At 42.1% G+C, this 27987-nt stretch overlaps 1 protein-coding gene and 1 long non-coding RNA gene across 5 annotated transcripts in view; both read left to right on the forward strand.

The window, feature by feature from the left end:
• LOC137846720 (ubiquitin-conjugating enzyme E2 R2-like) overlaps window positions 1-27987 on the forward strand; it is a 104588-nt gene that overhangs the window by 15601 nt on the left and 61000 nt on the right. The window contains exons 2-3 of one of the 4 annotated variants that reach the window (XM_068664835.1): window positions 21873-21997; window positions 24625-24777. The exons of 1 other annotated variant lie outside the window; for it this stretch is intronic. In XM_068664835.1, the coding sequence (XP_068520936.1) occupies window positions 24667-24777 (111 nt within the window). In that variant the 5' untranslated portion in view covers window positions 21873-21997; window positions 24625-24666. The remainder of the gene's footprint in view (window positions 1-21872; window positions 21998-24624; window positions 24778-27987) is intronic. 2 more of the 4 variants (XM_068664836.1, XM_068664837.1) reach the window with 2 other exon arrangements.
• LOC137846747 (uncharacterized) lies at window positions 25697-27985 on the forward strand. The gene is made up of 2 exons (XR_011090629.1): window positions 25697-27348; window positions 27518-27985. It is a non-coding gene; the product is annotated as an uncharacterized lncRNA (long non-coding RNA).

A 27987-nucleotide genomic window follows, 5' to 3' on the forward strand; every position in this document is an offset into this window, starting at 1 on the left:
AGTGTCCCCCAAGGCCTTGGCTGCTGGCTGAGCTCAGCTGGCCTGGCCAGTGGCTTCTGTGGTTACCTGGGAACTGGAGGCTGGCAGTGACTTGCCTTGTTAAAATGTGTCTAACTCCCTTATTAGTTTCTCAGTGGAAGTTCTGTGATGTTCAAGTATAAATAAATAAATATGTATTATGGGTGTGTTTCAAAGGTTGAATTTGATAAGTATTCTAACAAATACTGAGTCACTCTGCTCATGGTAACAAAAAAAAAAGAGACTTAAATTATTGGAAATGACAGCACAGGCATGCATAAACTTGGTTTGGATGTGTACCTCTGATCATATTTTCTGCTTCATCACCTCAGTGCCCTGGAATTTAAGGTATTAAGCTTCTAGCTTTAAAGGAAACCTTTCTTTTGAGAGTATAATTGAAACAAATCTCTTTCTACAGAAGAGGAAAGGTTCATATTAAAGGAAATTGAATTTCTTAGGATAGAAGACCTCAAAAGCTAATAAAAGCTTAAAGAAAAAGCTGAACTTCAAAATGACTGCTTCTGGCAGCTGATTGCCTAGAAGTCACAATGAACTGAAGGGAAGCCTGAGATAGATGAGCTAAGGTGCTGGTGTTGATGAAGCAGTTGTCTTGGCAACTGCAGTCACTCAAATATCTCTAGGAAAATAACTTGCAAAATTTAAGATTGGGAAATGGCAATGGTTGATGGCAGCACCCAGAGCAATGAGCAACTTGAGATTTATGCAAGGAATAAATTGGACTACAATAGCAAGTTGCTGTTTTCAGTGGTGGGATTATTCAGCAGTGCCATGCTGATGGTTCTCTTATAACCACTGTCTGGCTACTCTCTTGCTGTGTGAAGCAAGATCCTTGGGGAAGAACACTGACTTCTCTAGGTACATTCATGCTCATAATAGTGGGAGATAGATGTGATGGGAATTCTGCTACTACTGAAGTGCTTCATTCTGCAGTCCCTCTGTTCAACATAGTTGTGCAAATATTGCAGCAAAAAAATGGTGCAAGACAAACTCTGTATGGAGGAAAAAAGCATGAATTGTATATTAATATCAGAACTAAATTACAGAACCTGTAACTGTTGGGGACTGTTTTAGGCTCTCATAATGCTCATTGTGGTGAGAAATTGAGGCATCTTGTGTTTTGTTGTGATTGTACATGCTGTTTTGTGGTTTTGTAGGTAAAACTGGTAAGTTTTAATATTTTCCTTATGGAGCAGTTAATTCTTTTATATTGGCACAAAAACAAACCCCAAAGAAAGGCTGACTGAACAAAACAAGCAGAGATGAGCCAATTGTTTCCTGCTGCCACAAGCATATTTGTAACTGCCAACTATGACAGGTATTCCTACAGGCACTGAAACTTAAGCAGACCACCGGGTGTTAGGAGAAGTTATGGAAGACTAAGTGTACATCTTTTGCCTCTCATCCAATAGCTGTTTCTGAGTGTCTTGAATGTAGTAACTTGTGAGAAGTCACAGTTTAAAAACTTCTTTCAAATTCAAGTGGGAACTCAGAAGTTGCTACTTACTGCTAAGGGGTGGAAACTAGTGGTAGGATCGCTTATCACCTTTTTTCCTTTCTTTTTACTGGAAAAAAATCTTACCCTACAGCAATAAGAACAGTCACTATATTTCTATGTGATTTTTATCTATGTCTAAAAGCTACCTGTCTCTGATTTGTGCTCAAGATACTAGGCAGGTTCCTGTAATGCAGACCTAGTTGGTGTTCCAGTTAATTCAGTCAAAGCTTCCAGCATTTGACCAGCTATTGCTGCATTGACTGTACTAAAAATGTAGCCAAGTCTCTTCTAACTTTCTCTAATAGCAATGTAAGTGTTACAATTTATAGGTGATTGGACTTGTGTATCCTTGCCAAATTAGAGGGAAGTTTTCCTTGGCGAGTGACATCAGCTTCTGCAGTACTGAAACTTTAAAGTAAAAATTCCAGTCCCTGACATAATGCAGGTAATTATGGCAGGATTTGTTATTTGTGAGTAACTTTTGCTGAAATAGCAATGACAGAAATACTTAAGCCAGAAAGGGGGGGGGGGGGGGAAGGGAAATGAGCTTTTAACCTCTTACATGTTCCTCTGACCCTCCAAGGTATTCTTATATTGGAGAAGTACTAATAACAGATTCAGATGCCTCAAGACCTGTAACTTCATCTTGCACTATGACTAAGGTTCAGAAATAACCTCTGAAAATAGTTCTGCATTTGCCAAAAATTCCCTATTGTGGGCAAAGAATAATGTAAGGGATAAAATCACTGTCAGTACAGGATGAAATCCGGGTAACCTGATGTGAATGCTTTGAATTCTACACTAATAGTGAGCTGCTCAGCTGTTTAGATTGACTCTTCTCTTTCTGTGTCTGCTTTGACTATTTTAACAGCAGAAGGTTCCAAAAAGGCCTGGTACAATCAAAACCACCCTCCTGTCAAAATGATGCTTGATATAGGGAGCTTGATAAACTATTGTGGGAATAAAAACGTTTTTGCAGAGTTACGTAGAGGAAAGGAATGTGGTATTGAGATATGCTTACAGTGATGAGAAAACTTAGCAGGTGACCTTGTAAAATGCAGCCAAGCAGAATCTTTAGAACAATTAGGCAGAAATCACCGTGTAAGAAACATTACCACCTCAAAGAGTAGAAAAGTCAAAAGAAATTTGACGTATAACAGGCCGGCAACTAAAGGCCATGTATTGTCTGTGAAGCATCAGATTGTGAACCTGGATTACCCAGTCAATGGGGAAACAGGAGAGGGTCCGGTAATTGGGGGGGGGGGGGGGAGTATATAAACTCTGTTACGCAACTAGTAGACACGCTCTCCTGCTTGTGGGACACCCACCATTGCAATCGCAAATAAATTGCTACTTCACTGAAATCCTCGCCTGATCCTTTGTTTCAGGCTTGTTGTTTTAACAAGTCACTGGCTATGGAGTGTTTCTGACAATTTGGGGGCTTGTCCAGGATCCAGTCACCTACTGGGGAGCCCCACCGCAGCAGCAGGAAGGCATGCCCCGCTGATTTCAGCGGTCCTGTGCATCGGCGGTGGTGGTTCTGTGGAGAGCTGACAGAGGGCCCGAGACTGGTTAAAGAGGCAGGATCCGTGAAGTAGTGGGGGAAGGAAGAAGGTAGGCACTCCGGGGTTTAAGAATTGACCCAGTAACTCTGTGCACAGACCAAGGTAAGAAATACTAAGTATTGCCTTGGGGGTTGGGTGAGACTCTGTGTGATGTGTGATTGAGACAAACTTTTGTACGAAGCCAGTGCGGAGTCCCGATCTGCGGTTCTGTAGCTCCACGAGGGGCGCACACGGAGACGGACGAAGCATGAGATAAGGGAGAGAAAGGAAGAGTCTTGGGAAATTTGGTGTACGGTAAGCCCTTGCACAGTGAAGTGCTTGGCAGTGCACCTGCGTTTTCCGGAATTTGAACGTTAGTGTGTGGTACCCTGCAGGAGGGAAATTTCTGTAGCAGCACACTGACAAGGGCTAGGAGAAGTAGCAAAATATGGGTTCCAGGGGACTGGAAGGTATCCCTGGAGTAGTGCCTACCGACAGTTCTTCCTGAAGAATGATAAACTGGAGAAATAATATCAAAATTAGAGGAGATGATAAAAGATGAAAATAGTTAAATATTGTGTATCAGTCTGGACAAAAGAGCCAATTAAGGAAACAGCAGTGTTCTTGCCAAAATACGGGTCTGATGAAAATTCAGCCTTTTTAAATTTGTGTGTAAACACTAAGGTTCCTTTTTTGGAGAAGGAGCCAAGTTATGCTCCCTATAATCCTAATATTGCACTGGTGGCAACAGCAGTCGCTCCAGGAAGGGAGACGGGGACTGCAATTAACACTGTCCCTAGAGAAGGAGCGTACTCTAGGCTCTGTTAAGAATTAGAACAAGGTAGAAGAGATACTGAGAATCTTGCCTTCCCTGGTACTATCAGTACTAACACTGTGTATCCTCTTAGGTGAACTTCCCCCCCCCCCTCCTTACCAGCAGAGAGGTTAGGACTTCTAAGAAGGAGAGGAAGTTTTTAATTGAGGACCCCATCAGGCTAGCTGAACTATTAGGTCCTAGGAACTGGTTTAACTTCTACTCTTGGGGGAAATGATGTGTATACGAAATAAGTTCTTTACAGGGAAAGAAATGGGAATGATCAGGAGGAGAGCTGCTATACAAAAATGGGAAAGAGAGCTCATCCTCCAGGACTGGGGGTAATAGCGGCAGGTACTTGCCGATTCTGGCTGGAATAATAATAGCGTGCAACACAGAAATCATGAGACACTTGGGGGCAGAATGAGAAAGTACTTGAGGATGAGTCCCGAGGACCCGGTATTCCAAGGGCTCTTGAACGTTCATTGTGTGATTAAAGCCTGGCAAGATACACGAAAAATGCTCCAGAAGGTGGGGGGATGTTGCGAACAGTCACTGGGGGACCCTGCTGCGGGAGGCCCTGGAGGGTGTGTGTCCGGAGGGGAGACGAGAAGGAAAAGCAGAGAGCGAAACTAATGGTATTGACAGCGCAGCAGGTAGTGAGGCAGAGGGTTGGAGAAAGGAAGAAAATCTTCAGGGGGAGTCAGGGCCAGGATGGAAAGGAGAGGAAGAGAGATGAAGGAATGGCAGGCAAGGAAAGCTACATGTGTTGCAGCCTGAATCCTAGCAGGGACAGGCTTTGATAAGATGTTTTGTGTGGCCAGGCTGGCCACTTCGAATAGGAATATCCAGAGTGGAAGAAGGAGAGAAGGAAAATGGAATTGTTATATATGGAGTGGTAATTCGTGTCGAGAAAATGGTTGATATTAATAAAGAAGGGGGAGATTTGGGAATGTGGCCATGGGGGTTGGAAAGCACCATGGTTGAGATAACATTAGATGCTTAACGACAAGGCCATCAGGAATATAAAAGAGTTTAGAGGGAACAAAGAAGGGTGATTCAGGAGACTCCATGCAGTCTCAGGGTTGCCTGTTCTGCAGCTGGTCTCTTGTTCTCCAGCCATTAAGGCATGGATGTTTCTGGGTGTTTGCTGTTGTTGTTACATTCAGAGTTGTTTGACCAATGAAAAGTTGTCTTGAAAAGAACTGCTGTGGAGAGAAGGGTATAAGAGGGGAGCCTGCCCTCAAAATAAAAAAGAAAAAGGCAGCACGATGAAGTTACATCAATAAAGAAGCAGGAAAAAGAAGTGAAGAGGAACAGGCTGTCAGAATGGAGACCAGGATGGGAACAGGCACTTTGATTGCCTCATGAAGATAGGTTCGGCCAGACTCAGCAAACTGCTCAGAGAAGCTCATCGCTGGAAATAGGTGCACCGGAGCTGGAGAGAAGCTCGAGCTGAGAGAAGTGGACCTGTGCACACAACTGCCTGTTGCTGGTAAGCAGTTGCACAGTATGGGGAAGCATACGTCCTTAGGAACAAAGACTGTCCTGGTAACCTTACAGTTCCTTCTCCTTATTAAGGGTTGGACAGTTTATGAGCCTGAAATATGGGACCAAACTGAGGTCAAGGTGTGGGACTCTGCAACTAAAAATGACAAGGTTGCAGTAGGATTGCTCGGCACCTGGCGAGCAATCTCTGAGGCCTTAAAGAGCCATGTGGAGCCACAATCGCAAATGTGTGGCTTGCCAGACAGTGAGGGAACTGCGGGCTCCTTTACTGATCTGACTGCTACGCCATCGGCCTCTCTGCTGCTACAGCCATCAAAGGCTTTTGTTGTTACGCCCCCTGGTGACCTGGACGTGCCTTTTGACCCAGGCCTCTTGGCCTTCACAAGGAGACAACTTAAAGCAAGACATTGTTGAAAAGGAATGGAAAATGCAGACTGTTAAGTTATGGAACTTAAAGGATTGTTTACTTGGTTACCTATCCTGATTGTATGTATGTATAGGCATACTCGGGTTATTATGTAAAGCAATGTTCTGTATACATGTATTTAGAACGTTTGTTTGTGTGTGCGTGTTGGCAGAGCGCAGACTCCCAGCACACCCAGCGCTGTTTACTTGCCTTTTATGCTTTTTATAGCTCTTATACCTTTTAGAAATACTTGTTTTATAAATATTACAAAATTCAGATTGACTTGAGACCTCATTTATAACAGGATGAAATATGGTATACTGATATGTTGTTTCAGCATCCTGGAGGGAGAAAGGAATGGAATTAAGTTGGCTAATGACTGAGCCTTTGGTGAAAGTACAGGTTGGAGAAAGATAGAAGTGTTTAAAAAGGGTTACTGAAGGTGTTAAAGGTGTGGCATGTAGCATTTGACAGAGCTGTTTGAGGCTGAATGAACAGGGAAAGGGGATGTAGGCATTATCTAAGTAACAGTCTAGAAGTTTTGGTATAAGTTTTGGTATACTTGCTGTGGTGTTTGGTCAGTTTCCAGAGTATCGGGGAGGGGGGTGGAGCGTGAGGACAGCCTGCTCCACCAAGGGCCTCTCCACAGGCCACAGGGGGGGCTTTGGCTCTAGCGCCTGGAGTGCCTCCTCCCCATCCTTCTGCTCTGACTTTGGTGTCTGCAGGGAGGTTTCTGGCTCCTCACTCTCCCTGCCGCTGTTGAGCAGCAGGCTTTTGTTTCTTTCTTTGTCTTCGTGGATGTGCTCTCACAGAGGCACGGAGTGTGTTGCTGATGGCTTGGCTCTGGGCAGCGGTGTGCCCCTTTGGGGCAGGATGAAATTGTCCCACATACAAACTTTACTATTTAATGTTATTAATGAGCCCCCTTCCAATCATAAATCCACGGAACTTCAGGAAAACACCTGAAACACTCAGTCTTCTGTCTTCCAGACAAACATTACCACCTTTTCCACAAAATTTACATTTCAGCAGGACCGAATTTCAAGCCGAATGCCAATTTTTCCCATGCATTTGTTAGTAAGCCCATACAAAACAAGGAATCACTCCTGTGTATCCACCAATAGGGGGGTTTAAAAAGGTATTGACGCCTAAATAAATTTGCTCTCCCCCTTCTTACCAAATTCCCAGGGATCAAGCCCAAACCACCAAAGAAACGACTCTCTCCGTTCTACCGCTTTGATAATCAGTCAGCCCCCTCCCCCCAATACTTGGGAAACTGACCAAACACCACAGCAAATATACCAAAATTTCTCAACTGTTAGTTACTTCGATAATGCTCCCACCTTTCTTGTCACACTCAAAGCATTTAAGAGCAAAAATAGGATCACAAGATACACCGCCAGGCCGATATACTGGGCACCACCAATCAAAACTTGGATAAAACAGCACTTCCTTTCCATCTGTCATGCGCTTCGTTCGTCTCAGGACGCTCCCCTCGTGGAGAGTTTTACCTCAGGGGTTTACAGGGCCACCAATTTATTTGGGCACGTTCTAGAAGAAATTTTGGATGAAATTGTCCCTTATCTGCCACGGGGAGCCTTCTGGATTCTTCTCGTGGGGGCTGCCACTACAGTGGCCTCCCCCCCCCCCCGCCGAACCTTGCCATCAAACCCAATACACTCGGGCAGCTAGGTCATTACTGGCCTGTAAAGTATCAAGGGTTAAATTAACTAATGAAACCCTAAAAAGTGATGGGGGTAGAAGGGGCTGGGATAAACGTGCCAATTTTGGGGGATACCAAGCTGAGACTAGGGGATAAAATGATCAGAGGTGAATATATCTTTGTTCTCAGGGCCTGAGAGCACCCCATTAATAACACTGTTATTCCAGTCTAACAATTTACTAGTTGAATGCCCAATTTCATCATCAAATCCCTTCCCAACAAGTTAGTCCCTGACTCGGATACAAACAAGTATTGCCCAGTGATCATTGGGCCAGGGTCTCCAGGATGTGGGCAGTGGTCTTTGGGAGGAAGGCTGTAGGTCTTCCTCGTAATGCACTTTTCACCTTTGCTTAATCAGTTGTTTTCCAAGCTGTAAAAAGGCTGAATTGGCTTTCAGTTTAACTGAGGGTCGGCAGATAACAGGATGTCTCAGTTGACTCAAGTTATCTCAAGTCTCAGCCTGACTAACGGTTAACAGATACCGGGATGTTTTCAAATAACAAGATGCTTAAGCATAACAGAAGGTCTACAGATAACAAGATGTCATTTACTTTGTCCTTGCTAACTTTTAACCACAAGTTTTATTCTATCCTAAAGTGAGTTTATACTATATCATTCCCCCCTTTTCTGGAAAATCTAGTACATTCTTTTACTTAATACGGAAATTTTCTTCCCAGTCTTTATGATATGTACCCCTCAATACCTTGCCATGCACATTTGTCAAGGAGGCTAACATGGACATTCATTGTAACAATTTCCAATTCCAAACAAGTAATACAAAAGACAATATTAAACTTATACCAACTAATATCAATAAAACAATAATTGGGTGACTCAATGTGTTCAAAATCCCAGTTGCAGTTGGCGACCATCCAAAGAGTGTATCCCACCAGTTGTGACTTGTGTCTTGTTTTTTTAACTAGTTGCTTCACTAGTGTGGGGTTTATCCCAATAGGTGTAGGTAGTAACTTATGATACATTGTGTTGTTAGACTTGATCAGCTGGTGGGATACCACTGGTGCCAAATATAGAAGATCACACCCGACGATTCTAACAAAGTTACAAATACAGAAATTAGAATGATGTTTGCTATGGAGAGTTATGTTCTCCTTATCTACTTCTACAAAATCACAAGCAGTTCTTAAACACACACACCCTTGACCAACATATACAAGCACATTCTTTTGACTAGTCTTTGGATGAATTTCAAAGTGACAGACACCTTGCTCCGTGTCAAAACATACATCCTGAGCATCAATTGTATTGCTTTCACAAATAAATCCTCATTGTTCCCCGGTAACACATGATTCTAGATTTACAGACTGCCATTTCCCATTCTCCATCCGTATAGTAAGCACGAAGGCAGTAGCCATGTTAACAATGGGCATGAGTACAATTTACCAGGGTCCACAAAGACTGGAACTTCTCAAAATCATTGGCATTGTCCCAAATTGCCTTTTGGACTTCAGCTGGAAACATGCCTTCACTTCCTTCCCTAATGATCAAGGCAGCCGTTGCCTGCAACCATAACTGTGCTTGCATACAACTAAGAGCTCAGGATACATTATCTTGTGTCCACTCTTCTCCTAGTTTTCACCATTCTGATGGTTTATGTAAATAGTTACCATTTGTTCACCAGATGACCATAACTGGTAACCTTCCATTAAAGTTTTTATCCTCTGTTGTTACGGCTTTAGTTCAAGGCCACCCACCATTCTCTGTTATCACAGAAGCACCTTCTTGAATCACAATTACAACTATAAGCCATAAAAACAAAACAATTCTATGAACAAATTTTCTGCCAACCATATTACCAAATACTCCCGACCATAATGTCCTCATCTTGTTCGACTAAGCTTTAGTTTCAGTTCATTGTCACCTAGTGTTACTTTCCAAGGAGCTCCTGGAGCCTTCTTCACTCGGGAATAGTGGATCCAAGCGGCTTGTTCTCTGATCTTGATAGCAGTGTGAGTTGTCAGCAACACTTGATACAGTCCATTCCATTTTTCCTGTAGGGGTTGTCCTGAAAAAGTCTTTATATATATTCCGCAGGCTTAAAGGGGTGGATTGGTTGATCCAACCCTCTAGCCCTGGTCCCTAAAACAAATTTATGTACTTTATTTAATTGTTTTTGAAGTTCAGTTATATAAGTATATAAATATTCTGATCCCAGCTGCATTAGATCCTCTCCACTAAATAGAAATTGATATGGCCTTCCATATAAAATTTCAAAGGGGCTCAAATTCTCCTTTACTCTAGGTTTAACTCTGATTCTAAGTAATGCTAAAGGGAGGGATCGAGGCCATGACAAATTAGATTCTTGTCCGATTTTAGCTATTTGTTGTTTAATTAAATGGTTCATTTTTCTACCTGTCCACTTGCCTGCAGTCTATAAGGAGTATGCAGTTGCCAATCTATCTTTAGAATCTTACTTATCTGTTGTACCACTTGCACACAAAAATGTGAACCTCTCTCAGAAGACATTGCTACTGGAATCCCAAAGCATGGTATTAGTTCATTTAACAAGTCTTTAACCACTTCTCTTGCTTTGTTTGTTCGACAAGGAAAAGCTTCGGGCCATCCTGAAAACATGTCAGTCAGAACCAGTAAATCACAATACCCCCCTTTTCTAGGGAGTTCTGAAAAAATCAATTTACCACTGTTGTCCCAGATAATTTCCTTTACCGATTATTCCAAATTTTATTCTATTCCTGGTATTGGGGTTATTACATAAACAGATGCTACATTGTTAAGTTACTTGTTTTATTGTTGTGTATAAATTTCATCCCACTAATGTCTGACTCAGGCTCTTATGCAATGTGTCAGCTCCCCGATGTGTTTTATTGTGTTCTGTAAGAACTATGGGCCATATCAAATTAGAGGGTATTATTACACAGTTATCTTTCAAATATACTCATCTATCTGGTTTCATTTTACCTTTCAAATCTTCAATTAATTTTAAGTCTTCTTTTGTATAATTTGGCTTTTTGGTTCATGTATATAGTTTGGATTTTACCGTCTGGTATTAAAGACAATGCCTTCACCTCAGTTATTTCAGCTGCCTGTTTAGCCTCCTGATCTGCCAATCGATTTCCAATTTCAAAATCAGAGTTTCCCTTTTGGTGTCCTTGACAATGCATGATAGCTACCTTTTCTGATTGTTTTACAGCCTGTAACAATTTTAAAATTTCTTCAGCATGTTTTCTTTTTGTTTTCCCTGAGCAGTCAGCAATCCACGTTCTTTCCATATGGCTCCATGAGCATGTATCATGCCGAATGCATATTTAGAATCTGTCCAAATATTTATTTTCCTTCCTGCTGCCAGTTCCAGTGCTCGTGTAAGAGCAATTATCTCTGCTTTCTGGGCAGATGTCCCAGGGGGTAATGGTTTAGACTCGATTACCTGTTGAGCAGTTTGTTGCCGACAGAAGGAAGACCCAGACGCTCAATATGAGTGAACCCTCTGGTATCATAGCAGGATTAGGTAGACCAGGTAATTGAGCTATCTTTGTATTCCGCGGCACATGCATTGGAGGAAACATTGCAGAAACTATAATCTGTATTTCCCCACAATAGTCTTTATCTATAAGTCCAACCAATATTTGTAATCCATTCAAGGTAGCAGACGATCTTCCGATCAATAAAGCTCCTACAGGATCACCATTGACAATAACTGGTCCCATAACTCCTGTTCCTACCCTGGTGGGTTTATAGTCCAATAGCATTACATCTACTGCTGTTGCCAAATCCAAGCCGAGACTCCCTCTGGTGACTGGTCGGAGGTAAACGGTGTCGTTCCGGCCGCTGTGGTAAATGCCGCTTTTTGTGTCGTCGCGGGGCGGTCCTTCCTGCTGCTCTGGCCGTTTCCTGACGCACCATACCGACAGATGACACCACACTGATCTTGTTTTGCACTCTTGTTTCCTATGTCCGGTGATCCCACAGCGAAAACAACGCGGTTGCAGTGAAGACCCTCGGCCAGTAGGACGGCCTCCGGGCTTTGCAAAGGAGCAAGGGCAGCGAGTACTAGATTCTGCGATTGCTGTGCAGTCTCTCTGCATACCTGTGCCTGTTCTTTCATGCTATTCCCTAGTTGTTTTATAACATCTACCAACATAGCCTGCGGACCCACGGGTACCTGAGCCATCCTTTCTAAACCCTCCTCAATTGTCCAAGTTCCCGGTAACGTAGCTAATATACTACGAGTTGAAGGGTTGCAGTTTTGAATTGCACACTGCTTTAGAATAGTGCCCTTTAGATAATCAGGTACCCCAGCCGCTTGTATTGCGTTTGCTACTCGATCAATAAACAACCCAAATGGTTCCTCCCTTCCTTGCTTGATGCCCATATAGGATGGTATCCCCCCTGGCTCTCTAATTTGGTCCAAGGCTCTTCGAGCCAATCTCATTGATTCTTTAGCTTTGTCTGGACCCAGCAATGCTTGTGTCTCTAATCTATAATATGGTCCGAGTCCCATCAATTCCTCCAACGTAACACCATACAACGGATCTCCAGGTGCCCTTATCACAGCTACTGCCTCTTGACAAACACTTTGCCAATGCGCATTAAAAAGAAGCTGTTGATGTTGTGTTAGGATCAGCTTCATTATACCACGTATGTCCCCGGGGAGCAATATATTAGTTCCCCAAATATAATCTAACATTTGCCGAGTGGGTTCCCCCTTTAAACCAGAATCATTTACTGTAGATCGTAATTGAGTTAATAGTTTCCAGTATAAATTTGTCATATTAACGGTCACATTCCCCTGTGCATCTGGTGGCGAGTATACTACCGGAAAAGCTTGTGTTAACTGTGCTGCCGTTTCATAATTCCCTTCACGCAGTGCCTCATTTGCTATTTGCCTCCATCGCTCCTTTCCAAGGCCAATAGGGCCTGGGTCAAAAGGCACGTTCAGGTCAACAGGGGGCATAACAGCAAAGGCCTTCGATGGCTGCAGACCTTCTCTTCCCTGCGCCCCCGTTGTGAAGGGATTTATATTTGATAGAAATGAGTTAGTACTGGTCCTTTCACTTGCTCCTTTCTCACTTTCTATTGGAGCAGTTGGAGCTGTTGGTAGTGAGAGCTCCTCCTCTGCTACAGAAGACATTGTCACAGGCACCCCCGAAATTCCCGAGGCCCCCTGTGTAATAGTAGAAGTTCTAACGGAAGGTGGCAACGGGCAATCTGTTCCTTCCATATTTATTTGCTGTGGATTAACATTATTAATCCTTCTTGGTGGTCCTAACCACTCTGTTGCAGCAGCGGCAACTCTTTGTTCATCTTTATGTGTGGCTAATGCATTAGCCACTGCTCTCCATGGCCTCATCAAATCTCCCAGTAAACTTAACATCGTTCCTAACATCATCAAACAATTTATTTCCAAATTTACGCCACTCTGTTTGTTCAAAAAACTGTATCAGGATTTGTAAAACAACCCTTAGCTATCCCATATACTAATAACCCTGGCAAATCTTTTTCTACAATCTGTATCTAAAATGCTCCGCTTTTCTAAAAAGCATTTGAGCAAATAATACGCCGCTTATCTTTTCATACCTTTATATACGTCGATTGCAGCCTTTGCAAAGACCTCGGCGGCGCTTTTCCGGCAGGACCCTAAATAGGCTCATCCCGGGTGCGGGGACTCCCTTTCACCTTCCGAGCTGCAGATCTCGGCGACGCGCGACCGGCGGGATCCACTCCCGGGTGCGGGGGACTCCACGTCCTTTTCACCTTCCCGGCGCGGGTGCGGGGATTCTTGTCCTTTTCACCTCCTGGGCTGCGTTGCAGGACCGGCTTCTCCTTTATTCCGGCCAACCGTGGCCCTGGATCACTGCCAGCAGTGTCCAAATCCCGTTCAGACCGGACCCTGTTCGGGCGCCAATTTGTTGCCGACGGAAGGAAGACCCAGCACATCAATATGAGTGAACAGTGAACTTCAACTTTAATGGATAGCTCAGTCGTCTTTTATCTAGTTTGAACATAATCAACTCATACATATTGCAGAAACTAAGCTCAGGATTGGTTAACACTTCCTGGGCTTTTCAGTCTGGTCCTCCTTCTTTTGGCTACCTGTCCCACCTTAGGGACTTTCCCGATCGCCCAAGGGCATCGTGTCCTTGAGCCTGATTGACTCTCAGCCAGCTGCATACGTGCCAAGGCTCACGTGAGTTGAGTACGGTACTTCACCAGCCCATTGTCTCCCAACTGCTCAACATTCACATGTCCTGCCTCACTTAACGATTCCTCCACAGCAGTTGTAACACCATATCCTGGCTTACGTTGTCCTTGTTTTACAAAGCTGCTCCCATCAGTATACCAAGATTCATCAGCATCTTCTAAAGGTTCTTCTTTAAGATCGGGTTGATTAGAATACACAGTCTCCATTGTTTCTGTACAATCATGGGTTATAGGTTCATCCAGAGTTCCGCTAAGGAAAGAAGCTGGATTTGCGACGTTAGTGACCACAATTTCCACATCATCTTGTTCTACTAATATTGCTTGATATTTTAAAAATCTTTGTGGTGAAAGCCAATGGTTTCCTTTTTGTTCCAAAACTGTTGAGACCGTATGGGAGACTAACACTGTCATTTTCTGTCCCATTGTAAACTTCCGAGCTTCTTGTATATTGATAACAACAGCTGCAACAGCTCGAAGGCATCCGGGCCATTCTTTACTTACTTCATCTAATTGTTTAGAGAAGTAAGCTACTGCTCGTTTATAGGGACCCAGTCTTTGTGCTAGTACTCCCAAAACTATCCCTTGTCTCTCACGAGAAAACAACCAAAAGGGTTTCGAGAGATCCGGTAATCCCAAAGCTGGAACTTGCATCAATTCTTGTTTAAGTTTTTTTAAAGGCGTTTCATGCTTCTCCAGTCCAGACTAACTTTGACTGATTACTCTTTATCAATTCATATAGAGGCTTTACCATTAGTCCATAATTATAAATCCAAAGGCGACACCAACCTGTCATTCCTAGAAAGGTTCGTAGCTCCTTTACCGTTTGAGGTTCTGGAGTCCGGCAAATGACTTCCTTACGTGCAGTTCCTAGTTCTCGCTGACCTCCCGAAATTCCAAATCCCAAGTAGGTCACGTGTTGTTGAACCAGCTGGACTTTCTGTTGAGAGACTCGATATCCATTTAAACCCAGAAAATTAAGGAGACTTATAGTCCATTGAATACAACTCTCTTTAGTCTTGGTAGCTATTAAGAGATCATCTATGTATTGTAACAAAGCCCCTTCAGTGTCCGGAGGTATCCGAGTTTCAAGTTCCTTTGCTAATTGGTTTCCAAAAATAGTGGGGCTATTCTTGAATCCTTGAGGTAGCACTGTCCACGTTAACTGTGTCTTTCTGCCTGAGTCAGGGTTTTCCCATTCAAAGGCAAATAGGTTTTGGCTTTCAGTGGCTAAAGGTAGGCAGAAGAAGGCATCTTTTAAATCCAGTACGGTAAACCAGACTTGACTATTCCTTAATTTAGTCAGCAAAGTATAAGGGTTTGCCACTACTGGATGTATATCCTCGGTGATCTTATTTATGGCCCTCAGATCCTGAACTAGCCTATATCTTTTTCCATCTGCCTTTTTAATTGGCAATATGGGTGTATTGTATTCTGATTCGCATTCAATCAATAATCCATACTGTATAAATCTATCAATTATCTCTTTAATTCCTTTCCTATCTTCTATCCTCAAAGGATATTGCTTAACCTTAACGGGTTTCTCTCCTGGCTTTAATTTAATAATTATTGGGGTCACATTTTTAGCTCTTCCAGAGACTTCAGTGGCCCAAACTCCTGGATATACTTGATTTATGATCTCTAAGGGTATTTCACTTTTAGGGTCGGTTTGTATTAGTGCCAGGCTTAACACATTTATTAGTTGTTCTTCTCCTATCCTTAATTCCATTTTCCTTTTTTCAAAGATAATTTCTGCTTCTAATTGTTCTAACAGATCTCAACCTAATAGAGATTTTGGAGATCCAGGTAGATATAAAAACCTATGTATCCCCATTTGTTTCCTGTTATAAATGAGGTCTGAATTTTGTAATATTTATAAAACAAATATTTCTAAAAGGTATATAAAAGGCAAGTAAACAGCGCTGGGTGTGCAGGGAGTCTACGCTCCACCAACACGCACACACAAACATCAAACGTTCTAAATACATGTATACAGAACATTGCTTTACATAATAACCCGAGTATGCCTATACATACATACAATCAGGATAGGTAACAAACAATCCTTTGAGTTCCATAACTTAACAGTCCCCATTCTGCCAGCCTGTTCCTCTTCACTTCTTTTTCCTGCTTCTGTACTGATGTAACTTCATAGTGTTGCTTTTTTTTTTTTTTTTTTCTTGAGGGCAGGCTCCCCTCTAATACCCTTCTCTCCACAGCAGTTCTTTTCAAAACAACTTTTTAATTGGTCAAAGAACTTTGAATGTAACAACAACAGCAAACACCCAGAAACATCCATGCCTTAATGGCTGGAGAACAAGAAACCACCTGGAGAACAAGAAACCCCAGACTGCATGGAGTCTCCTGAATCACCCTTCTTTGTTAATATCAACCATTTTCTCGACACGAATTACCACTCCATATATAACATTTCCCCAACTTGTATTTCAAAGGTTCACAAAAATAAGCCTTTTCGGTTGCACCCTTTTACCTTAACATAATCATTCCGTAAAGGCATTAATGCTTGATTTAGAACTGAATACGTTGCCCCATATCAATAAGAAATTTCACTTCTGTTCCTCTCCTAACTTCATTATAATCAGTGGAGGATCTGCTAGGGTAGATTCCCCAGGTCCCCATTAGACCTGTTGAAATCAGGGGCCGATGATTACCCTAGAAAAAGGCTAGTCGATTTGTCCTCTGAAGCCAGGTCCAAACCGTTTTTTTTTTTTTGTTTTTTTTTTTCTTTCTTCCCCATTACATTTCAGAGTTGGTCCAAAAATTCCACAGGGGTTTCTTTTAGACCTTGTTGGAAGCATATTCTCAATTCCCAATTCGTCCAGATTCTAGTATTTACTTAACCATTCATAATTTCATAAATTCATCACCTTCTGACTTAACGGACAGTTCCAGATGACCGGTCTACCAGAAAACCAAACCAGAATAAAGAATATACTCACTTACAATGATGGGGTCCTTGTCTGCCTCCGCAGTGATCCGGTGAGTCGAGGAGTCCCTCCGGGAAATCCCGGGGGTACCCTAGGGAGTCCTGTCCCCAGCGGGTCCTGCGGACCGGCAGAGAGGTTGTCCCATCTGGGGTGCCAAATTGATTTAAAGATCAAAGCCAAAATTCCTTTAAGTGGTATATTCTTTATTGCAGCTCTGGATGCACGGGGGATCCTTCCGCCTATCGTGCATGTTCGAAGTGACAAAATATCTCATATTTATACAGCGAAACAATGAATATTCTATTAGTGCCTATACATATTCATTACCTAACCCCGCCTACCCTCACTTCGTATGCTAATTAGCTTATCAGTCCTTGCGCTTGCGCAAAGCCTTCCAAGAATTGTGGGCCGGGGTCTCCAGGATGTGGGCAGTGGTCTTTGGGAGGAAGGCCGTAGGTCTTCCTTGTAATGCACTTTTCACCTTTGCTTAATCAGTTGTTTTCCAAGCTGTAAAAAGGCTGAGTTGGCTTTCAGTTTAACTGAGGGTCGGCAGATAACAGGAAGTCTCAGTTAACAAGACAAGACAGTTGACTCAAGTTATCTCAAGTCTCAGCCTGACTAATGGTTAACAGATACTGGGATGTTTTCAAATAACAAGATGCTTAAACATAACAGAAGGTCTACAGATAACAAGATGTCATTTACTTTGTCCTTGCTAACTTTTAACCACAAGTTTTATTCTATCCTAAAGTGAGTTTATACTATATCAAACCCATATTTTGCCACTTCTCCTAGCCCTTGTCAGTGTGCTGCTACAGAAATTTCCCTCCTGCAGGGTACCACACACTAACGTTCAAATTCCGGAAAACGCAGGTGCACTGCCAAGCACTTCACTGTGCAAGGGCTTACCGTACACCAAATTTCCCAAGACTCTTCCTTTCTCTCCCTTATCTCATGCTTCGTCCGTCTCCGTGTGCGCCCCTCGTGGAGCTACAGAACCGCAGATCGGGACTCCGCACTGGCTTCGTACAAAAGTTTGTCTCAATCACACATCACACAGAGTCTCACCCAACCCCCAAGGCAATACTTAGTATTTCTTACCTTGGTCTGTGCACAGAGTTACTGGGTCAATTCTTAAACCCCGGAGTGCCTACCTTCTTCCTTCCCCCACTACTTCACGGATCCTGCCTCTTTAACCAGTCTCGGGCCCTCTGTCAGCTCTCCACAGAACCACCACCGCCGATGCACAGGACCGCTGAAATCAGCGGGGCATGCCTTCCTGCTGCTGCGGTGGGGCTCCCCAGTAGGTGACTGGATCCTGGACAAGCCCCCAAATTGTCAGAAACACTCCATAGCCAGTGACTTGTTAAAACAACAAGCCTGAAACAAAGGATCAGGCGAGGATTTCAGTGAAGTAGCAATTTATTTGCGATTGCAATGGTGGGTGTCCCACAAGCAGGAGAGCGTGTCTACTAGTTGCGTAACAGAGTTTATATACTCCCCCCCCCCCCCCCAATTACCGGACCCTCTCCTGTTTCCCCATTGACTGGGTAATCCAGGTTCACAATCTGATGCTTCACAGACAATACATGGCCTTTAGTTGCCGGCCTGTTATACGTCAAATTTCTTTTGACTTTTCTACTCTTTGAGGTGGTAATGTTTCTTACACGGTGATTTCTGCCTAATTGTTCTAAAGATTCTGCTTGGCTGCATTTTACAAGGTCACCTGCTAAGTTTTCTCATCACTGTAAGCATATCTCAATACCACATTCCTTTCCTCTACGTAACTCTGCAAAAACAACATTTTTATTCCCACACCTTGTAAATCTAAATCAAATTTAGATTTTTTTCCCTTGAAGCTGTTTTCTAACTTTGTATTATAACTGTTTGGTAAGCACTACTTGAAGTGTATAATGCACTGAAAGTAATACTGGAGTAAATATGGCTTTCTGAAAGCATATCCTAAGAAGGATTTGGAAGTATAAATGCTGACTTCTGGAGTGTATCATCTGGTGTTTACCTGTCTGTACTGGAAAGATCCAGGGCAAACACTTTGCAGCCTTTAAGTGGCAGAACAAAATGGCACACATCCTATTTTGAATTGCTTTATTTTTAGCCTATTATAGAGTATTCAAAAATAATTTAGAACCTAATGACCTAACAGTTCAGTGGGAAGAGATCAGAGCTGTTCGGGCATGGAAATTTCAGATTAAATGTTACCACATATAAAACCTTCCAGTTGGAGCTTTTTGATTACGTGTTGGGGAAGGACTAAAGGTGTTCAGCGAAGTTAAAGAAGCTTCCTTGAATAGGAGGTTAGCGGAGGCTATTCCAAGCAAGCAGGCTAGGTGGCCATTTAGCTTCTTCTGATAGCCTGGCATCACAAGCTCTTATACTTCATCAGGCTTTATACTGATGCCCCTGAAAATGCTATATAAGTGTCTGGTGCAACTCAGCTGATGACCTAGCTGAAATATTTCTGCGATCGGAGTGCCCTGACTTCACAGACTTACCAGGCGTTTGCATCACAGCTCATGCTTCAGATTCTATAGAGGAGCTGCTGCTCTGCCTTATAAACACTGCTTAGCAGTTGAAGAAATGCTGGTTATTAGAGCTGAATTGCAGATATTTTTTTGCCATAGTACAGAACTCCAACTAAGCAGCTGCAGCTGGCTTCCTGGGATAGTGGAGCAGGAGCTATGAGCAGATGAAATGTTGTTCCCCTTGTGCTGCTGGACTCATTGACTGGCTTGTCAGTGTTGTCTAATCAACTTGCATCGCAGGGCTGTTTGAAGTATACAATATTTGGAAGGCATTGGCAAAATCAATAAGATGTCACTTGTTTTGTTAGTGCCTAAATTTAAAAAGTGATGATGCAGTCACAGGCAGACATCTTTATCCCTTGTTGTATTTCCTGTTGACTTGCGGAAATCAGCCTCTATAAAAATCAGACTATAACCTCAGAATAGTTATAAAGCAGGTGTGTTTATACAGCGCTGCGCACATGCTGGGTGTGAGGGGATCACTTCGCCTAACTTGTGTACCAAGGGTTACTGGCAGTGTGTCTATATCAGTGGAACAAATACATATTCATTTCATTTCCCTTAAGGCTCTTGCATATTCATCAGGTCTCCAAAGAATAATTAACATAGGTTCTGTCTCTATTTTTATGTGTAATGGAGTCCTTGGGTGGTCATCTGGCGTACTCTGGTGGTCTTTTGATGAAGGCCAGAAGTCTTCCTCGCTGCTAATCTTCTGGCCTTTCCCGTCTTTGACAGACTTAAGCAGTCAAGCCAGTTCTTGCTGGTTCCATTATCTATGCATACAGTCTTTTACTCCCTTATCTTTGGGGTCGTTAACATACAATTGTGCTAGCTAAGGCCTAGGAATCAACATGCTTCATCTTGTTCCCTGTCTCACTGTGGTAGATGTGGGTCATGATTTGTGTAACTCCCAAGTATCCTGTGAGGAAGGTTAAGAATTCCTAATATTAGTGCAAATGTTGTCCTTCTTAGCATGACATAGGATAACTACCTAAGGATTTTGAATTTTTTGTTATCCTAATGAGTTGTGTGCTGTTGTTACTTTAATACTGACTCTTGCTTTCTAGCAAGCTTTGACCTGACTTCCCTAAATGTTGGGAATATCAAAAGGACCCTTGAAGAAAAGTGATCTTTTTTTAGAGCTTCTCGCATAGTGGATACTGCACAATAACCTTCAGAGTGAACCTGGGATACCTGCTGTAAGCTACCAGGCAGGAATGTGTAGGAAATGCCATTTGTGGTGGCTGGGGGAGTGACAACTTATCCAAACTTCAAAGCATAGTATGATAAGTTGAAGCTGGATGTGTATTGAATTAGACTCCTTAAAAAAAAAAAAAAGACTAATCCTTACCCTACTGCTAAAACCTAGCTTGATTTGAACATATATTGAATGTTGGTGTTGTGTATTAATTCCAGTCTGTTGTTAACTTTAAAGACCATAATCAGCAGCAGTGTGGCCAAGATGTGGAGACTGAGCATCAAGAAATCTATAGCTGAGAAGGCAGATGCCCTGTTTGGGAGGAGGAAGTCCTTGTTGAGAAATGTTTTTTCATTTTGGCACGTTCTAAGTTTGACTTGAAACAAGAGCATGTGTAATGGATGTTGTCAATACTGTACGTGGATTCTGCTGCTTCCTGTGATAGTAATGGCTTTGATTCCCTCTAAATTCACATACTATACTGGTGGTGAGTGAGCTGTCTTGCTCTCCAGTAGCTTTCAGAAAGCACCAGATTCTGCTGACCTAATTGATGCCAAAGGTGATAATTAAGCTTTCTAAAAAGCTCTGAAGGCAGTCCAATTAGTAAGTATTCATGACTGTACTAATAGGTGGGTGAAAAGTGGGAGTTAAAAGAAATTCTCTTATTTCTGTGTGATTGCTATTGCCATGCAGGGGAGGAGAGCTCATCTGTTACTGCAAAGCATCTTGTAGTAAGGAGATGCTCATATTCAAGTATAAGTATTGCCTCTGGGTGTGTTCAGGTGCACCAATGTGTTATGTTTAAAAAAAAAAAAAAAAGCGTTTTTACTTTCATACTTCCCAGAAGTTACTTTTTTGGTAACTAAATATATGTATTGATAGCAGCAGTGTGACAATGTCTTTGAAATTAACAAGTTCAAGATGGTAGTGCTTGTGTTGGTAGATGTTAACATAGCAACAGGTGTCTTGGTAGTGAAACCAGTACTGCTACTAGCATAAATGCTCGATTTGATCTAAACAAAGGATAGTTAAGAAAATATTATGGGTACCTGGGAGATTATTGCTAGGTGAATGAATAGTTTGGAAACTAAGGTCAAACCAACCTTACAGTTTGGACTGGGACCAAGGGCTCAGAGAGCATGTGCAAGAAGATGAGGTAAAAAGTCCAACTCTGATGAAGACATCTTGCTTCATCTGGACGACCACCAGAGAATACTACACAAGCGCAGAAGGACTGATAAGATAATTAGCATACGAAGTGGGGCTAGGCGGAGCTAGGAAATGAATACGCATAGATGCATTGCAAAACTTAATGCATATGTAATATTTTAGGGTATAAAAGAGAACGTGAGTGAACAAATCGGACAAAATTAGATTTAGGCAGACATGCCCCTAACTTCCGGCACCTAATAAAAGCACCTTCATATAATCATTTTGTGGTTATGTGTCTTTGTGAACGCTAACATTTTGGTGACCCAGATGGGACCTCGTGGGCACTGCTGAGGCGGCTCGCAAACTGATCAAGCTCCAGCCGACACCGAGGAGTTTCTCGGGGAGCCATCGGCTGCGACCAACCCTGCTGCTCACAACACACCTCTGGAAGGGTAAGAGAAAAGGTGCTTTCTGGTAATCGGTACCGATCTGGTCTGGGAGCCTGCCGGTCAGACACAGCGAAAGCCACGCACGGTTGGGCTAGGGAATTCCCGGGGTAAGCCTAGGTGTCGTCCGTAAGACAGTCGCGAAAGCGCTGCAGGTTCGGCATCAGTGGTCTGGTTTGGTAAAAGGTTATAGCTATAACAAATAGAAAAACTTAAAGGTATTCTGGACGGCAATACTCCCGTACTGCGATCTTCCCCTTTGGGCTGTTTACTAGCACATTGGAAGGAGGGGGGCTTTGGACAGGAGTTACGAAAAGGTAAACTAGTTGATTATTGTAATGTTTGGTGGCCACAGTATGAATTAGAAGAGAGTTGGCCAGAAAATGGAACCTTGCAATACAATACTATCTTACAATTAATGTTATTTTGTAAGCGAGAAGGCAAGTGGGATGAGATTCCTTATGTAGAGCTATTTTTCTATTTGCGAAATAAGCCTAAGTGGCAACGCGCTTGCAGGATAATGGTGGTTAAAATAACTGTTGATGAGCAATGTAAAGCACGCACAGGAGAAAAGCGCTGTATAGGGCATCAAGCATTAGAGAATGGTATGTATTATAGACGGGACAATGGAAATACAGATTTGGAAGTAGCACCATCAGCCCTGTTAGAACAAGGGCAGACTGTCAGGGGAGAAAGTGAGGATAGTGAGGGGAAGAAGGGAGAAGAAAAAGGAGCAGTAGCTTTGGCTACCCCGGTATCATATAGAACTTGATGACGAGACCAGAAAGGTGCTGCTGAATGTATGATAAGAGAGAAAGACGGAATAAGACAAAAGAAAAACATAATTGCTTCACTTAGACAAGGAGTAGGGACAGAAGGGCCAGTATATGTTAAAGTACCGTTTACTCCAGGAGACCTAGTAATTTGGAAACAAGCAGCAGGAACATATCGGGAAAACCCGGATAAAGTAGCTAGGGTAATGAAAATGATAATTAAAACCCAGAATCCGGACTGGGATGATCTTCAAGTAATATTAGATACATTAATGGACTCAATAGAAAACGATATGGTGTTAAGGGCAGCTAGAGAAAGAGCGAGAGGATATCTGGAATAGATTAGTCCCAGGAAACATAGATCAGAACTTCCTGATGGAAGACCCGCAATGGGACTATAACACAGGGGAAGGTATGAGGAGATTGAAAAGGTATCAGGATTGGGTCTAAATAGGGGTGCAGAGTGCCATGCCCAAAACTATAAATTGGTCCAAATTGTATAATGTTAGGCAGGAGAAAACCAAATCTCCCTCCGCATTTTTGGAAAGGCTTAAGGAAACTGCAGAGAAATATACTGACCTAGATATAGAAACAGAACAAGCTAAAGCATGATTAGCTCTTATCTTTTTAGGACAATCACAGGAGGATATTCGGAAGAAATTACAGAAACTGGAAGGAGGAGACCTGAGAAATATAGATAGGTTGTTAGAAATAGCTTGGAAAGTATACAACAATAGAGAGAAAGAATCCACTAGGAGGCAGCAACAGAATTTGTTAGCAGTAATTCAAAGTAGAGGAAACCAAGGATTCAGAGGGAGAGGAAGAGGATTTGCTAGAGGACAGGGGGTTAGTATAGGAAGGGGTCGCTGAGACCTTCCTGGAAATCCAGGAGGAAGACTAGGATTGAATCAGTGTGCTTATTGTAAAAAGGAAGGGCATTGGAAAAATTAGTATCTATTTAGAAGAGATCAATTCTCGGGAAATTCATTTCAGAATCAGGAGGCTGCTAAGGCAATGGTATTAGGAGATTTTAGTAGCTGACTACATACAGAACATAAAGCAGCCAAGGAACATTTAGTAAAGATTCAATTAGGGGATAAGGAAATAAGGTTCTTGATAGATACAGGAGCAACATATTCAGTGTTAAATTAAATTGTTTAAAAGGACAATTAGGAACTAAGACAACTGCAATAATTGGAGCCACAGGGAAGGAGGAGGAACGGCCATTCTTACAACCCCTTGATTTGCGTTTTGGAGCTAAGAAACTAACCCATGAATTTCTGTATGTACTAGAATGCCCAATTCCACTCTTGGGACGGGATCTATTAGCTAAATGAGATGCAACAATAACATTTGAGGATGGAAAATTAATAATGAAGGTACCTGAGTCCAAAATAGGACAAATCCTGATGATCAAAGATAAACCCTTTGTCAATATCCCAAGAGAAGTAGAAAATGCAGTTATACCAATAGTATGGGAAACAGATGTACCAGGGAAGTCAAAACTGGCACAACCGGTAAAGGTGGAATTAAAGGAAGGAGCCAAACCTGTTTGAATCAAACAATATCTACTTAAGATAGAAGCTAGGCAGGGGATAATGAAAATTATTGACAAATTTCTTAAATATCTGATTTTGGAAGAATGTAAATCGGAATATAATACTCTAATTTTTCCAGTAAAGAAGCCAAATGGTGAATATAGATTGGTACAAGATCTTAGAGCAATAAATGAAATAACAAAGGACATTCACCCGGTAGTAGCTAATCCTTATACATTGTTAACATCTGTGAGAGAGAAATATAAATGGTTTACCGTGATAAATTTAAAGGATGCCTTCTTTTGCATACCTCTTGATAAAGATAGTAGAAAATTATTTGCCTTTGAATGGGAAAACCCGCAGAATGGACGACAGACACAATGAACTTGGACAAGACTTCAAGAATAGCCCGACCCTCTTCGGAAGTCAGCTGGCCAAGGAACTGGAGATCTGGACAACGCAAGGACAAATACAGGTACCCAGAAGTCAGTGTTTGTTGTTACAATATGTAGATGATATTTTGATTGCCACAGAGAATGAGTCGCTCTGCACCCAAATAACCATTGAGATTTTAAATCAGTTAGGAATGGGTGGCTATAAAGTTTCAAAGGAAAAAGCACAAATAGTTTGCTCAACTGTAACATATTTGGGGTGTGAGATTTTTCAGGGACAAAGAAGTCTGGGTATCAACAGGATAAAAGCTATATGCGCTATCCCGGAACCTCAAAATCTCCATGAGCTAAGGGCCTTTTTAGGAATAGCTGGGTGGTACAGATTATAGATAATGGATTACGGACTCATAGCTAAGCCCCTTTATGAAGCTCAGAAGGGGCATAATTTTATTTGGGGAAAAATACAGAAAGAAGCTTTTAAGAAACTTAAAGATGCTCTAATGAAGTCACCAGCTTTGGGTCTACCAGATTTATCAAAAGATTTCCAGTTATTTGTACATGAAAGACAACGACTAGCACTAGGGGTACTAACTCAGCAACTGGGAAGCTGGAAAAGACCTGTGGGATACTTTTCCAAGCAGTTGGATGCTGTAAGTGCAGGATGGCCCTCATGTTTGCGGGCAGTAGTGGCAACAGTTCTCTTAATCCAGGAAGCGAGGAAACCTTGGGAAATCATACTGAAGTTTTTGTACCACATATGGTAACAACTGTTTTAGAGCAAAAGGGGGGCCACTGGTTATCACCCAGCCGGATGATGAAATATCAGGCAATGCTAACTGAACAAGATAACGTAACCTTGAAAACGACTAACCTGTTAAATCCAGCAGTATTTCTAGGAACTGTTCCAGAAGAAGGACCATTGGAACACAATTGTGTGGAAATAATCGAACATGTTCATGCCAGCCACGAAGATTTGAAGGATGTACCCCTTGAAAGGTATGACTGGGAACTTTTTACTGATGGTAGTAGTTTTGTGGAGAATGGAACATGATATGAAGGGTATGCAGTAACAACCCTGAAAACGGTAATCGAAGCAAAACCTTCACCACCTGGAACATCGGCACAGTGAGCGGAACTGATAGCTCTAACTTGAGCACTGGAACTGAATAAAGGAAAGATAGTAAATATTTGGACAGATTCAAAGTATGCCTTTGGAGTGGTCCACGTTCATGGAGCATTACAGAAAGAAAGAGGGTTGTTTTCCTCACAAGGGGCCAATATAAGATATCAAGAGGAGGTGTTAAATTTGATAAATGTGGTACAAAAACCAAAACAAGTGACTATTATGCACTGTAAAGCCCATCAAGGAGGAACCTCGAAGATATCAGAAGGGAATCAGTTGGCTGATCGAGCAGCTCGACATATTGCTCAGAAGGTGTGGAATGTGATGGCTTTGGTACCACTCAAGGTAGGCCCCACTCGTCTTAATCTTCCCAAGGAACCAAGATATTCACCAGAGGATGAGAAATTAGCAAATCTATAGGCCCAAAAGAACTCTGATGGATGGTATGTAACTGCTATGGGCCAGGTAGTAATACCCCCCTTGGTGATGCGAGAAATACTTCAGATAAGGCATAATGAGTGTCACTGGAGCGCAGAGGCAATAGTAACATTTCTAAAATGTAGCATTATCTCTACACATATGTTAACAATGGCAAAATCAGTCATGTCAAAGTGTGAGATTTGTCTGAAAAATAATCCAGTAGCGAGAAAACATGCTGAAATGGGAAGAGTCAGAATAGGAATAGAACCAGGAGATTACTGGCAAGTTGATTTTATAGAGTTACTTAGGACTAGGGAAATGATTTATAAACTTACAGGACAAGTAGGCTCGTGAGAGCCATGAAAGAAGGCTTTAGAGATTTTAATATCCAACTACAAGCTACAACTAAAATGGTTCTACAAAATCGATGGGCATTAGATACACTGTTATTAAAGGAACATGGGTGTACGGATTTCTAAAAGATCGCATTGATCATTGCTGCATCCACATACCAAATGTGACTATTGATGTAGAACATGACACAGAACGGCTGGCTAGAGTGGAACAAGATGCAGAACAGGAAGAGAAAGATATGACAACAAGCTGATTGGATAAAAATTTTAGCGGATGGAATATTAGTAATTGGGCTAAATCCTTACTGGAAACGGTAATTATATTGGTAATTGTAGGGGTATTAATTTGGTTAACATTGGTAATGCTGAAAAGTCTGATCCTAAAGAAGACAACATGGAACCAGAAAGTGATGCAGACCATTGCTCGGCAAATGGAACCACATCCTCAATACCCTCCGCCGGCATATGACAATTTTGGATTTCAGAGAGAACCTGAGGAATCCAGGGGTTAAAGATGGCATCCACTCCAGATTAAATGAACCCAATCAGGAAGGCGAATACGACATAAAGCAGAAGTAGTGGATTTCAGATTTACGGAATGTTGTGACAACCCTAATCTTTGTAATTTTCTTGATTATGTTATTGGTGTGTGCTGAGTGTGAGACATTTTAATTAGTTAGTGAAAGCATTTGCCCTCCTTGAAGGAGTGAAATACTTTCAAAGGGGGGAAATGTTGGTAGATGTTAACATAGCAACAGGTGTTTTATGTTTAAAAAAAAAAAAAAGCGTTTTTACTTTCATACTTCCCAGAAGTTACTTTTTTGGTAACTAAATATATGTATTGATAGCAGCAGTGTGACAATGTCTTTGAAATTAACAAGTTCAAGATGGTAGTGCTTGTGTTGGTAGATGTTAACATAGCAACAGGTGTCTTGGTAGTGAAACCAGTACTGCTACTAGCATAAATGCTCGATTTGATCTAAACAAAGGATAGTTAAGAAAATATTATGGGTACCTGGGAGATTATTGCTAGGTGAATGAATAGTTTGGAAACTAAGGTCAAACCAACCTTACAGTTTGGACTGGGACCAAGGGCTCAGAGAGCATGTGCAAGAAGATGAGGTAAAAAGTCCAACTCTGATGAAGACATCTTGCTTCATCTGGACGACCACCAGAGAGTACTACACAAGCACAGAAGTACTGATAAGATAATTAGCATACGAAGTGGGGCTAGGCGGAGCTAGGAAATGAATACGCATAGATGCGTTGCAAAACTTAATGCATATGTAATATTTTAGGGTATAAAAGAGAACGTGAGTGAACAAATCGGACAAAATTAGATTTGGGCAGACATGCCCCTAACTTCCGGCACCTAATAAAAGCACCTTCATATAATC

The sequence above is a fragment of the Anas acuta genome, chromosome W (assembly GCF_963932015.1).
Source record: "Anas acuta chromosome W, bAnaAcu1.1, whole genome shotgun sequence".
NCBI classification, from domain to species: domain Eukaryota; kingdom Metazoa; phylum Chordata; class Aves; order Anseriformes; family Anatidae; genus Anas; species Anas acuta.